The following is a 15,343-nucleotide window of genomic DNA, read 5'->3' as shown; positions in this document are numbered from 1 at the left end:
GTATTTTAATTGAACTGTAATGTATATCAGGAAAGTAAAGCTATTAGAATTTAAAATTGTTGAACCATAGCTAATCATTTATTTAAATGGAATATGACTATAATTTTCAGGTAAGCACTGGTATTTTATATTATCCTATGATATAATGGAAGATTTATTTGCAAGTCCCCATCTGCTGCCGACGAATATAGTGGATGGAATATTTTCTCTTCCTCCTTCTAGGGTTTTCAGCAAGTAACATCTTCATGAAAACAGCTTGATGATTATTTAGTGTTTAGTAGATTTTATCCAGGCATTAGAACATCTCCGTCAATCAAAACTGTTCTGCAGGGATTCAATTACCAAGAACTTCAACGCATAAACTTAGGTGCCAGCATTTAGTTTTGAACAAACATTGATGCATTCACAACACGCAAAGCAGAGGATCAATCCATTTAATGCCATTTTACCCTGCCCGCCTGCTAGTCTTAAAGGGAAAAATCCAATGTATTTTGAGTGAGCACATCTGGGTATGGCTCACATGGTCACTGCCAAAGGGAATTACAGTCAGGGTGCCACAGTGAAATGTTGAAATCCAAACAGCAGTTCTTCAGTTCAAGTCCTCCAACAACCATTTTCCTAAGCCTTGATGAGTGACGCCCCCGAAACACATTGGCTTTTGAGTTTGCTACATGTTTTGAAATAAAACCTCCTGTTTGGATTTCAACATTTTAGTGTAGCGCTCAAATTCTTTGATTCACTCAGTACACCCATTTCCCAAGCTTTTCCTTAGAGCACATGTGTCAAATACAAGGCCCGCGGGCCGAATCCGGCCCTCCAGGCTATTTCATGTGGCCCTTGCACCACTCCTGCAGTTGCAGGAGAGCTCCAGCCCTCCTCCAGACCCTTGTGCTTTCTGCTTTCCAGCAATGCCTCCAGCATCTTCCCAGCAGCAGTACAAGGTAAGGTTGGTGCACTTTAATGTAAGGGAGGGCGAGGGACTCAACTTCTGATGGTGGGGAGGCTTCTGACGTCTTATGTAAGGGTAGGGGATGCTTTGAACATCTAGTCTTACAGATACAACCGGCCCTTTTGAGGGCAATCATATTGCTGATTCGGCCCTCGATTAAATTGAGTTTGCCACCCCTGCCTTAGAGGTCTCTCTGTATATGGAAGCAGCCTACATATCACTAGTAGTAGAGTTTTGAAAGAATACCAATCATAGGTAGGCAGTAAAATCCACCTAGGGTCCCAGCATCATTCAATCAACTATCTCAAAGGGGCTTGGAGGACAGATAAATAAAAAAATCTTGCAAGATTTTGTGTGTTCTCAATTTACTAAAAATGCGCTGCTGTTCACAATCCCATATAGGTGTGAAAAATAATCAAATCAAGCAGAGGGGCAAGGACGGTAATGGCATCTTGACCCAACGAGGAGACAGCAGCCTGTGGGGAGATTGTGTGTGGGAACACCAGACAAACACATTGCCTGTTATAGCCCGGTGCGCTAGAAGCACCAGGGAAGCGTGAGTACCCATTTTATATGTGTTTTATTAAAGCCAGCGTTTTTACGGTATAAGCAATATTTTACCTTTATGCACTCTGATGGTAACGACTGATGGGGAGGTTATTCTATTGAAGGAAAGGGAATCGGGAGATTTAGACTATACTAATTCAGCCCTGGAGAGGCTAAAAAGTGCCATATGACCAAACATAATTGCGAGGCCATACATATTAAGGTGAGAATACACCCATAAGGGGGGGGGGGGGGGAGAGCACATGTGTGGTGACAAATCGTTTTGATTTTGGAGCCCCATAAGGAGACATTGGACTAAGAAGCATTGTCTATGTAGATGGTGATTGGCTGGTAGGGTCACACCACACAAGAATTATAAGGACTGCACATATGAGGATTCTAGGTAAGCACTATTAACTGCATGCCATTTTGGTTAATAATACTGTGACTTGTTATAACACTACGTGATTGGTGATATATTGGTTTCACACACAGCATATATTTATGTTCAAAATTTAGAGGACAGATCTTCAGGCAGCACTGACCAATCTACAGACTGTATAGGGTTGGATGCTCAACAAAGACTACAGGTATGTACAGTAATTGGCGTCAGAGAGGTTCTGAATAGGAAAAAGAATCAGGACAAGTAATTTAATTTACATTTTTCTTCCGTTTTTCCTAGTTTCCACAAATTTTACAATTAGAATTGAGCTTAGGCTCCCATACTTGAACAATGTAATTGACCAAATATGAGCACATGGTCATCTTAGGTCAATGATGTCACCAGAATCCCTGCCCCTTGGTTACTTGCAGCCGTGTGACAGGGAATCAATGGACACAACTGATTGGATTGGCGATCTCTTGTGATCTGACAGTCTTCTTCTGGTTTAAGGAGGGACTCTGTTCAATGTTAGCTCGTTCTTAGTTACATTCTGATTGTACAACCTCTGTCTGATGACTTTTGAGGGCCAGTATAAACATTGATGGGGAAAAGGGAAGCAACCATTTTATTTATCAAACATGTATTTAAGATTAAGCAGATATATTGGATGTTAATGTTCTCAGAAGTCATATTGTATAACAGCTCTTGTATTCAAAAGCCATTTACAGCTCCAGCTGTTAAGATTGCTATCGCGGCCTTTGAAGACCTGTTTAGTCAACAAGCTTTGGAAGTGACACGTCTATGTGAAATATCCATCCACATATCAAAGAATGTCACCAAAGACTCAGATGTGACTTTAAAGAAACTAGATAGCTAGATTACACCCACTTTAGAATGTATAAATTGTATTAGGGGCCCTAGCCAGTTAGAGCAATGTTTATCAAATCAACAGAAGGTATGTATTGAATTGCTCTCCAAACATGTACCTACATGTTTGTCTAAATAAATATAATTTTCAATCTGTCTTCAACAGTCAAAATGTTACTGAAACCCATAAGTTTTGGGGTTTCCCTTACAACATAACAGACTATGGTAATGCAAAAGCAGCTTAAAGTGATTGTAAAGTCTCATTTTTTTTTAAAATAACAAACACGTTAAACTTACCTCCTCTGTGCAGTTGGTTTTGCACAGAGCAGCATGGATCCTCCTCTTCTTAGGGCCCCTCGTTCCTGCTCCTAGCCCATCCCTCTTATTGAGTGCCCCCACAGCAAGCAGCTTGCTATGTGTCTATGTCTAATATCTATTAGCCCATATCTTTCCTCTGGCCTCCAAAGCATCTGATCAAACCTATATCGGTTTGATGAGATGCTTTCTTCCAATTTCTGGCACAACACAGTGGGGGGAACAACATCAGATCCTCTTACTGTGTCCCAGGAAGCGGATGCCGCTGGTTGCATCCTTACTGGGCTCCCTTATCACCAACTTGAGAGAGCCCAGTTAAGGTGGCGGTGGGAGAGGGTGGGGCCCCCTTTTACCGCCTGTAAAAGTATCCAGCAGTGAAAGGAATTGCCAGCCATAAAAAAATGATATCTCTGTAATCGGTGCAGCTGCAATGGGAAGCGGTTAATGGCAGGATTACCAGGGTAAACTAAAAGGAAAATGCAGTCACCCCATTTATAGGACTGGTAACCTGCAGTAGAATCAGTTTTTGTTCTTTGGTTTAGATAATTTTTAAAGTTGGGGACAATAAAAAAAGATGTGATGAGAGATGAAAAGAGCAGGATTTGTCGGTGTAGGTCTGCTTTGTTTCGTGTACTGAGCCATGTAGTAGGCACTCTGTATGGACTCAGGTCATAGAGGATATCATTGTGTCCCAATCTTTGGAGGCCTGCTCAAGACCCAGCAGGCTGCCTTTAGCGCCGTCAGGAGACGCTAGTCTTCATCAACCGTTAACATGGCAGATATAAAAAAAACAGAGTTCACGGTAACTATAAGCAACTTGTACAACTAGACTAGAACAATCTTATTTTGTAACAAGGTGAACATCTATCTCTATCTGCTGGTAAAATGTGGTCATAAAAACAATGATTCTATATATGGAAGATTGTATAGAGAGGGGTTCTATTGTAGTTTTACAGGAGTTGTGGGAGGAATGGATATTCCATGTTACCATGCAGGGGGGCACCAAACAAGAAAAGGATTTTCTTTATACAATTCCCTTTAAACTGCACCTTTATTCCCAGCACTGTATAGTGACCTTTACCTACCTTTTTTTATTGAAATGAATGACACTAAACTTTATTTTGTTATTCCTATGTATTTCATCATGGCCTATACTGTACATGGCAACTGTTGTTTTCACATATTGCACAGAATCAGAAGGGCTTACCATTTTTGGCTTTGCAGGATTTGTTGTCCAGCTGCATTAAATACCCTTCGACACAACTGCATGTATAAGAGCCTTGTGTGTTCCTGCAGGTCTGACTGCAAAAGCCGTACAGTAAACATTCATCAACATCTGAAAGAGAGCACAAAAGAGGGTAGTCACCACCAAAAAACAGGTCCTGCTTATGTTAGATTATAGTAACTAGCAAATATGTCATCATAACTGTAGCACTCTCTAGCTAGTGTGCTAGTGTACATAGTTTAGTTGTTAGAGTAGGTAAATTTACTTGGCTGAGAGCCAGGCCTGGGTTGAATCTGGGTCAGGGATTAGTAACCCAGGGAGGCTAGAGGACTCATTCAGACAGCTCTTCTGGTGCCTGCCCCTGTTTTCTGGAACCTTGGAGAAGCTTCCAGATGCAGTGGGTGGAGGCTAGGAGAGGCTGTTTGGAATATTTATGAGGGCCCCAGCCAATCCCCAGCAGAAAGGGAGCTGGAAGGGGGCAGGCCACCTCATAAATAGCCATGAGCCATTCCAGCAGAGGCAGTCAGTGGAAGATAGAAAAGGAGTGCTGAGGAGGCTGTCAATGGCCCTTGAGGGTGCCCCTATTCTGAGGGGGTGACATCGAAGTCTGAGGCTTGGGTGCTGGAGGAAACTTCTACAACACAGAGAAATCCTTTCCTGGGGGCACAGGAGCAAGTGCAAGGACAGCAGGAGCAGGTCAGCACATCCTAGAGATCTCCTGAGAGTCAGCCAGGTGGGCTGGTGATTGTCAGTCTGGAGGACTGTGGAGAGAGTGTCAGTCTGGAGGACTGTGGGAGAAGTCAAAACCAAGTTGAGAATTTTCTTTGGTTTTGTTTTTTATGTGGGAGAAGTTAGCCTGGAGGGCTAGTGAAAATGGCTGCTGCAGCTGGGAGCGCTGACAGGGCCTGAAGAGGTGGTGCTGGGAGCAGTGACTACAGAGAGGTAGTGTTGGGAAAATGTGAGATGTGTCACCCTATGTGTTCTCCAAGTATGGGGGCTGTGAGTCCCTACATGTAACGGGCCTTTGCTAGAAAACCGTCCCTGAAGTTTGTTTGAAGTCAAGTGGGCATTCCATAAACTCCTATCCCTATCCAAGTTATTATTCCTCAATAAAACAAACAAAAAAACAAAATGACTGACTGTTCTCTGACTCCTAAGTGACTGTGGAATTTTGGTTTGCCTGGTTGTGCAGGTTGAGGAGCCCACTTTACTTGCTGCTCCTTAGGGGGTGCACTATATAACCATTGCGTGCAACCTATGATAGAGACAGATCTGAGGAAGAAAAATACATAGATATGTGTGGGAAAGATGAATTCATATAGAGAGTTAGGTATGCAAATAAATAGATCATAGATCGCTCCAGTGTTGGATGGTGTTAGAAATTCCCTGTTAGCACCTGCGTAACGTGGGCAGTTGGGAAATGTAATGGGGGACATGTACCAGTGCAAACATAAAAAAATGTCCTGCAGCAAGGGCAACATTGAAAATATACAAATCCTTTAAATGACATGCTTTATCGCAGAGATAGAGAAGGTAAAAAAGGGGGAGGGGTATGTCTGTATATTAAGAACAGTATACAGGTAAATATGAGGGATGATATTAATAATGGAGCTATGGACGAGACAGAATCCCTATGGGTAGAGCTTCAAAGGGAAGGCACGGTGGGGAAGGTAATATTGGGCGTATGCTATAGGCCCCCCAACCTGAGGGAGGAGGGGGAGGCGGACCTCATTTTACAGATAGGATTGGCAGCAAGGATGGGAAATGTCATTATAATGGGGGACTTTAATTATCCAGATATAGACTGGGCAGATGGAACAGCGCATTCAGCCAAGGCTAGGCAGTTCCTAAATATCTTGCAGGACAATTTCATGGGTCAGATGGTGAATGCACCGACAAGAAACAATGCGGTACTTGACCTACTGATTACCAACAATACAGACCTGCTCACGGATATAGAAATACGGGACAACTTAGGAAACAGTGACCATAGGTCAATAAGTTTTAGTATTAATTACAGTAATAGGAAGCAGAGGGGTAATATAAGGACGCTGAATTTCAAAAGAGCCAATTTCCCAAAACTGCGCTCGCTGCTAGAAAATATCAATTGGGATAGAACCCTGGGAACAAAGAACACAGAGGAAAAATGGGAGTGCTTCAAGAGCATACTTAACAAGGGGATAGACCAGTGCATTCCAAAGGGAAATACATTTAAAAGAGCAAAATTAAACCCTGGGTGGCTAAACTCCAACATAAAAATGCATATTAGTGCTAAAGGAAAGGCTTTCAAAAAATACAAGGCTGAGGGGTCATTGGCAGCATTTAAGCATTACAAAGAGTGTAATAAGAAATGTAAAGATGAAATCAGGGCGGCTAAAATAGAACACGAGAGACATATAGCGGAAGAGAGTAAAAAGAACCCCAAGAAATTCTTTAAGTATATAAACAGTAGGAAAGCAAGGCCAGAACACATTGGCCCCATAAAAGATGACAAAGGAAATATGGCCACTGAGGACAGGGAAAAGGCGGAAGTGTTAAATAATTTCTTCTCTTCAGTCTTCACAAAAGAATCGGGGGGCTACACGAACCCAGCTTGTAAGGCCAAACTAAACAACACACCTTTAGGAAGTACCCCCATGGCTAACAGAAGATAGACTTAGAACTAAACTTGAGAAACTTAACATAAATAAATCACCGGGACCGGATGGCTTGCACCCGAGGGTTCTTAAAGAGCTCTGCCAGGTGATTGCCAGACCATTATTCTTGATCTTTAAGGATAGTTTACAGACGGGCATGGTGCCAGCAGATTGGAAAAAGGCCAACGTAGTACCAATATTTAAAAAGGGGCCGAGGTGTATCCCGGGTAACTATAGACCTGTCAGCCTAACATCTGTAGTCTGCAAGATTTTGGAGGGGATGTTAAGGGACCACATACAAGACTTTAGCAATGAAAACAATATAATTAGTAGTAATCAGCATGGATTTATGAAAAATCGTTCTTGCCAAACCAATCTATTAACCTTCTATGATGAAGTGAGCTGCCACCTAGATAAAGGTAAGCCTGTGGATGTGGTGTATCTGGACTTTGCGAAGGCCTTTGACACCGTTCCCCACAAACGCTTACTGTACAAACTAAGGAAGGTAGGTATGGACCATAAGGTGAGTACCTGGATAGAGAACTGGCTCCAGGGGAGAGTCCAGAGGGTGATGATTAATGGGGAGTACTCTGATTGGGCGGGTGTGGAAAGTGGGGTCCCCCAGGGTTCGGTCCTGGGACCAATCCTATTTAATTTATTCATAAATGATCTAGAGGAGGGGATATCTAGTACAATCTCAGTATTTGCGGATGATACTAAACTAAGCATGCCAATATCTTCTATGCAGGATGTGGAAACCTTACAAGCGGACCTGAACAAAATAACGGGGTGGGCAACTTCATGGCAGATGAGGTTTAATGTTGATAAATGTAAAGTAATGTACTTGGGGGCCAGAAACCAGAAAGCAAGCTACTCACTAGGGGGGGAACCTCTGGGGGAGTCTAGGATGGAAAAAGACTTGGGGGTACTGGTTGACAACAGGCTTGGCAGTGGCATGCAATGCCAAGTAGCTGCAAGCAAAGCCAACAGAATACTGGGATGTATAAAAAAGGGGATTCACTCCAGAAATAAAGAGATTATTCTCCCTCTCTACAAGACTCTGGTCCGGCCACATCTGGAGTATGCTGTCCAGTTCTGGGCACCAGTTCTCAGGAAAGATGTGCTGGAATTGGAAAGAGTCCAGAGAAGGGCAACAAAAATAATTAGGGGAATGGAGGACATCAGCTATGAGGAAAGACTACAAGCACTGAACCTATTCTCTCTAGAGAAGAGACGTTTGAGGGGGGATATGATATCAATGTACAAATACTGTACTGGCGACCCTAGCATAAGGAACAAACTATTCAGAGAAAGGGAATACAATAAGACACGTGGCCACTCACTAAAACTAGAGGAACGGTGGTTTAACCTTAAAATGCGTAAGGGGTTCTTCACTGTAAGGGCGGTAAGGATGTGGAATTCTCTTCCACAAGCAGTCGTATCAGCAGGGAGCATTGATAGTTTCAAAAAACTATTAGATGGGCACCTTAAAGACCACAACATACAGGGGTATACAATGTACGGTTAAAAGCAAACACACACATCATAGGTTGAACTGGATGGACTGATGTCTTTTTTCAACCTCACTAACTATGTAACTATGTAACTATGTAACTATGCTTGGGGGGATGCATTACCTTTTGGATCACCTGCCTACACTGTACTGGAGACAGCGGCCTGCACAGGCAAAGAGACCTACCCATACATCCCTGCCTGCTTCCAAGTTCACTATAGAAGCCACTTGAATGAAAACAAAGGGGGTTAATTTACTAAAGGCAAACAGACTGTGCACTTTCCAAAGTGCATTTGGACACTGCAAGGGCAGTTGCTCCAGAGCTTAGTAAATGAACAGAAGCTCTGCTGACTTCTATCTTCCAATCATTTGCAAGTGTAGCACCCTCCTAGGTAGGTGCTAGGAAAAAGCATTTATATGGCCCTGTCTGCTTATCAGGGGGGTCTGATCTTTCAGCTAGGCTGTCATGTGTTTCCAGGGGTATCTGTTGAGTCTGGGGAGTCTCCCCACTGTGTCCAATGAGGGCTCTTGTTGGGCAGTGGAGGAAACCTGGCCAATAGCATCCTGGGACTTATATCTATCTCAGTGGGCAGAGTCTGCCTCAATGCATCCTGGGATGGGGTATAAGTCTGAGGGGAGCACATGACAGAGCGGTCTTTGGCGGGAAGCAGAGTCCCAGGAGGAGGGTGATGGCTGTCTCTCCTCCTGTCAGTGGTAGTGAAGGTGTCTTGGGCAGTCGACCTAGAGGATGGAGGTTGAGCTGGGCTGCAGAGAAGGGATCCAGAGTGCTGTGGACAGAAGTTTCCAGGAAGAACAGTATCGTGAGTACTTGAAACTGCCCAGGGGTCTGCCTAGGAGAGGGGACCTCTCCAGAAGGTCAAAGGGATCCGGGAGCCAGCTTAACCAGTAGAGAGGTCTAGAGGAAAGGGGGTGCCTGTGTCTAGACCCTGAAGAGAAGTGATAGGAAAAAGGGGGCACAGGTGTGGGCCCTGAAGTGTTCAGCAGTGCAGCAGTGTATACAGATAGCTACCTCAGCAAGGAGTGCTTAAGGGAGCTTAAAGAGGACTTATTTAGTGAAAAGGCAATCACAAGTCAGTTCAGTGTTATCAGGCATCAGGCCAGCGTTAACTGGCGTTGACTGGCATCCTGCCAGCGTCAAGTCAGCACCAATCACTATTTTTCAAGTGTCTCCGCCAAGTTATTCATAGTTGAAGCAAAAGAGTATCCCACTCATTCCCTTCTCCTATCCAAGTTACAAAATAAATACAAAAGATACTGGACTGATCATTGTCTCAGTGCTCACACTTGGGGAAGCATGCACAAAGGTACTTTTGTTGCACCCGGTGACCCAGGGGGACCCATATCCAGCAAAACAGCTGGGAATCCTGCTACACAAGCAAAAATGCAGTTTTTCTTATTTTCCCTGCATGTGACTGGAAATTCTTTGCAAAGTGAAGCTTTACCTCATTTACTAAGCTTTGGAGCAACTGCTCTTGTAGAGTGCAACTGCACTTTGCAAAGTGCACAGTCTATTTGCCTTTAGTAAATCAATCCCAACATTTCAACATTACAGAACAAATCATGTAAATGTGACTAAATGCCATGAACCGGAAAAACCAGAACCTTCACAGACTGTATGTGTATATGTATATATTTTTTTCATTTATTTACTATATGACCATGAGTTTGAGGACATCTTAGACAACCCTTTCCAAAACTATGGCTTCACACTCTGAATATGCACCTATTCACCCAAAAGATCATTTGTCTGGTCAGGTGTTGATGTTAGATGAGAAGACCTTGCTCACAATCAGGATTCCAGTTCATCCTAAAGGTGTTTAGTAGGGCTGAGGCCAAGGATCTGTGAAGGCCACTTGGGTTCCTCCACATCAAACTCATCAAAATATGTCTTTATGGAGCTGACTTTGTGCACATAGGTATTTCCCAAACTGCTACCACAAGGTTAGAAGTGCGCACTTGTCTCAAAATGTCTTTGTATCCCATATAGCATCAACAGTACCCTTCATTGGAAACAGCTGAGCTTAATAATTTAGAGGTGTATCCTCCTACTTTTGCTATAAAGTATAGGTGTGATGGTGAGGTGTCCACAAATGTTTTGCTGTACCGTGTTTTTCCATCACGATTACTAGCTTAGTGTAACATAGAAAAACTTGGCAATATAGGGCAACTTTTTTCAATCAGTGTGCCCAGGCACCCTGGGGTGCCTTGAGGTTTCTACAGGGGTGCCTTAGCAAAATGGCTAAAAATTGCCCAAAAATCGTTTTCAAAAAAACTTTTTCATTGTGCACAATTACAACCTTCTAGCTGCTGGCATCCTAATGACCATTGGCATAATCAGTGGATAAGGAGGATGTCAGTCGCCTGCATAGCATCTTTGTTTGACCCTCCCTGCCCCTCACATTAGCTGAAAAACTGAGGGAGAAGAGAAACATTGGAATACGAGTCAGTACCAGTTTACAAAAGTGTATTTGCTTTGGAGGAATAAATCACCTCTAACGTTGGGTGTCCTACTTGGACTTGTGGATGTTGCTGCATAATGTAAGACTATTAGAATCATTTTTACATTTTAGAATGGGGTGCCTCAAGACTGTCCATAATTTTTAAAGGGTGCCTTGACTAAAAAAAAAGGTTGAGAAACACTGATATAGGGGACAGATGTTTAAAAAGCAGTGCAACTAATACGATTTCTACAATTAAAATAAGATGACCTTACTCTGGGAGATATCGGTATATATCTATTAGGGATAAATAGATCCCTTTAAGGGCTATTCATCTAATCAATGTGAGAGAGCAGCAGATGGAGAAGATGGCCTAACACACAAAACAGCATCATTTGCCTTGCGAGTGCCGATCTGCTGCCTTCTGCCAGTTTTCTAGCTATTTATAAAAGCTGTAAAATCAATGGAGGCATTTTATAGGCACCGATGCCTAGGTGTTAGATTTCAGAGAAGACTGCGGCATATTTTTTCTTTTTTTATTTTATTTCTGGATAGCTATTGCAGTCATCGTAAATAGCAGCAGATGCATGGAAGCGATGGAAATGATCAAGCTGATATTTACTAAATCGCACACGGGCGATGCCAAGACGGTGACAGGAGAGGCTCAGGCACCCTTGTGATGCAATATGATTCATGTAAGTGCCAAGTGGTGAATGTATCCCAGACACAGATGAATGAGCAAGGTGGTAATCTTGCACACAGCCAACTCTCCTACCTATACAGCTTTTCCTGTCTGCTCCCAGCTCGTAGCCATCTCGACAGTAGCACTGCGTGCTGTTTCTGCTCAGTGCACATCTGTATTGGCAGTTCTGCTTCTGACACGTTGATTGCAGCTCTACAAAAAAGACAAACAGAAAATAAAGAATTGCTTTTTAATCGAGATTATAGAAGAGAATGATCCAATGAAAAGCTGTACAAGAAACCTTAAAGGGGGACTCTAGGCAAACAGCTAAGTACATTGTTTAAAAATACATTTGGGAAATGTTTCACATGCCAAAGGTTTTGCATTTCTGTCCATCCAGTTTTGACATTTACACAGTCCTGATGGGCTTAAATTCCTAGCCTGCAGTTAAAGTGATTTTAAACTCATTTACTTTTTTCAAATTTGAAAGAGGAGGTCTAGACATACCTATTATTACCTATCTTTGTCCTTTAAATTGATCCTTTGCTCTTGTTCTAAACGTATTTGTGGGGAGGTGAAGTGTGGGGCAGCAGCAGTAAACACACAGACTCTGATTTCAGAGAACATAACTTGTATTATAATGAATAAAGTAATAACAGCATCAGTCTAAATACCAAAATCCACCATCACAAAAGTTATAAATTCATGCGAGTGGTGATGGACCACTTCAAAGAAGCAAATGAGTGACAGCTCAAAAGTGATGATTCATATGTTGACACTATCAGATGTTCCACCTCGGTGCCACTTCCACCACACCACGTGAATGAACACTCCCCTTAGAATTGCACTCACCAACAGGTGGCTATTAATGAGCCTTGTACCATAAATCACCAGAGATGTATAGTAACTAAGTAGAACTACTTCACTACTGTACTTAAGTACCGAAATGCGGTATCTGTACTTTCCTAGAGTAGAATTTTTTTCTCCTAGTTTCACTTTTACTTCACTACATTTTTTCAATGATTTCAATACTTCTACTCCGATATTTTTTTTTTGTGCTGCATAGTTACTCGTTACAATTATAAAATTACCACTGCCAGAACAGTAGATGGCAGGTTTCATGAAGCTCTAAACATGTGTATTATCAGCGCATACAAAAATAAAAGCTACTGTATGTATAAATAAAAGCTGCATTTGAAATAATAAAAAACAATATGATGTTCAAACTTTTGATTTCTTTCTTTAATAACTACATAACACAGTACTTGTACTTTTACTTTGAGTACTTGAGTAGCAATTTTTTTTTCAAAACTACTGGTACTTTTACTTTCAGTACTTGAGTAGCAAAATTTTTTTAAAAAAACTATTTGCAATACTTAAGTACAAAAAATGTTGAATACTTTAGTACTTCTACTCAAGTAACTTTTTGATCAAGCACTTCCACTTCTACTCAAGTCACTTTTTGATCAAGCACTTGTACTTTTACTCAAGTATGGGTTTCGAGTACTTTATACAACTCTGGAAATCACAGGCAGGGACTCCAACAAAATCTTCTCCTCTTGTCAGCATTAGGGGAGCGCACATGCAAGGGGTAAAGATGACACTGTTGACAGGCTCAGCATATGATGGCGCTATATAAGTACCAGCATAACCAGAGACACCATGTGTATATTTGGCATGCATTCCACGCATCCTTGTATTAGGAGCTAGTATTATGCGGAATCCAGTAATTCAACGGGAACACTCATGGCAGATGAAGAACAAGTCTCAGATGAGCATCTTGAAGGATGGAATGCAGCCTGGCCAGTCCTAGACCAAATGGGGAGGTCTCCAGAAGGATGGCAAGCCTCTATCCTTTCCCTAGTCATATGTAACCTCTCCTTTCCACTAATCACTGTTCCTTTCAGACAGTTGACCTGTCCCTACACTACCCACACGCAAAATGTGTGCCAAGTCTTGGAGCCAGGGCCTTAAATAGGCTCTGTCTAAACAAAGATTGCTGCTAGAATCACCTGTACAGATGGTTTTATAGGTGACCTTGCCCTTAATTATGTGGTTACTGCCCATTCATGTCTTCGATTACTTGAGTTCCTACTATCTCCTACTGCAAATGCTCAGCAACTCAAATAAGGGTGAAACTATGATTCCAGGATGCAGCCTGGGATGCGGCATCACTCGGAAGAGCACCTAGCTGTGGGACTTTCCCGGATGTGCTAGCAAAAATTCAGTTTCTTCCTATTTTTTCAATTTCCATTTGAGCATGATTGAGTTTTCAAAGTAATACATATTCACCTTATTTACTACCATTAATTTTCAAAGCGAGCACAATCTTTTAAAGTGGACATTCTCTTTGCTAAAGCTGGCCGGTAGTGAACATTGTGTCCTGCTGGCAGGAAGGCTCCACATGCTCCCCGCGAGCAGGAGACAGCATTGCAGGAGGGATTCCCCCATCAATACTGATTGTGTTGATGGGGGATCAAGCAATTTTCTTTCCTTCTGATGAATAGAAAATTGCATATACCCCATCTTTGGGCTGCCTAAGAGAACAGCCTCTATTACTCAACTCTATTTCAATGTGTTCAGCATACTTTAGTAGATTAAACTGTCATTAATTAACAGAGTGTAAATGAGGTCACACACATATTAAGACAAGTTGTAAAAATGTTTATCACACATTTTCTAACTTTTTTTGTATTATCTCTAGTCGTTTGTGGTCAGCATATTACCGTTTTTGTGTCATAAGCAATAAATGTTTTAGTGAATGAAATTCAAGTTGAAAAGGATAAATCTGAGACAGCATGGTAACTAAATGGTTGGCACTATTGCTTGCGGTACTAAAAACCCCCAGCCAAGGATACTGTCTGCATTGGCTTGTATGTGCCTATCCTGTTAACAGGGCTCCAATGTTCAAGTCCTGAGCTACTAGCTAGGCCTTAAGGTTACTCGCCACAAGTTGCCCCACCCGACCCCTAACCTTCCCTGCCCCTAATTCCACCCCTAAACTTGCCCTCATAAATGATCTCATAAAATGACACTGTTAAATGTTTTTGCATGAATGCGGAAGTTACAAAAATAAATATTATTAACAACTTAATCAGTGCCCATCAGTGCAGCCTCATCAGTGCCCATCAATGCAGCCTATAATTACCCATCAATGCAGCCTATCAGTGCCCATCAGTGCAGCCTCACCAGTGCAGCCTGATCAGTGCCCATCAATGCAGCTTCACCAGTGCTCTCCGATGCAGCCTCACCAGTGCCCTTCAATGCAACCTCACCTGTGCCCACCAATGCAGCCTTATCAGTGCCCATCAATGCAGCCTCATCAGTGCCCATCAATGCAGCCTCCCCTTTGCCCATCAATGCAGCCTCACCTGTGCCCATCAATGCAGCCTCATCTGTGCCCATTAAGAAGCATCACCAGTGTCCAATAATGCAACCTCACCTGTGTCCCATCAGTGCAGCTTGATCAGTGCCCATCAATGCCCATAAATTCAGCCTAGTTTGTGCCCATCCATGCAGCCTCACCTGTGCCCATCAAGTCAGCCTCACCTGTGTCCATCAATGTCCCCTCTCCAGTGTCCATGAATGCAGCCTCACCAGAGTCCATCAATGCAACCTCAACTGTGCCCATCAATGCAGCCTCACCTATGCCCATCAATGCAGCCTCACCTGTGCCCAATATTGCAGCCTAACGTGTGCCCCTCAATGCAGCCTCACCTCTGCCCATCAATGCAGCCTCAACTCTGCTCATCAATGCAGCCTGACCAGT

General features: G+C 42.7%; 1 protein-coding gene across 6 annotated transcripts in view; it reads right to left on the bottom strand.

Annotated features, from left to right (window-relative positions):
• LRP1B (LDL receptor related protein 1B) overlaps positions 1–15,343 on the bottom strand; it is a 2,177,452-nt gene that overhangs the window by 1,245,740 nt on the left and 916,369 nt on the right. For all 6 annotated transcript variants that reach the window (XM_082262163.1, XM_082262161.1, XM_082262165.1 and 3 more), the window contains exons 4-5: positions 11,668–11,787; positions 4,267–4,395 (exon numbers count right to left, since the gene is read on the bottom strand). In XM_082262163.1, coding sequence (XP_082118289.1) covers positions 4,267–4,395; positions 11,668–11,787 — 249 coding nt within the window. The remainder of the gene's footprint in view (positions 1–4,266; positions 4,396–11,667; positions 11,788–15,343) is intronic.

Source organism: Pelophylax lessonae, assembly GCF_965119305.1.
Source record: "Pelophylax lessonae genome assembly, chromosome: 6".
Lineage (NCBI taxonomy): Eukaryota > Metazoa > Chordata > Amphibia > Anura > Ranidae > Pelophylax > Pelophylax lessonae.
Note: the sequence above shows the minus strand (reverse complement) of the source record. Positions and strands in the feature narration are given on the sequence as shown.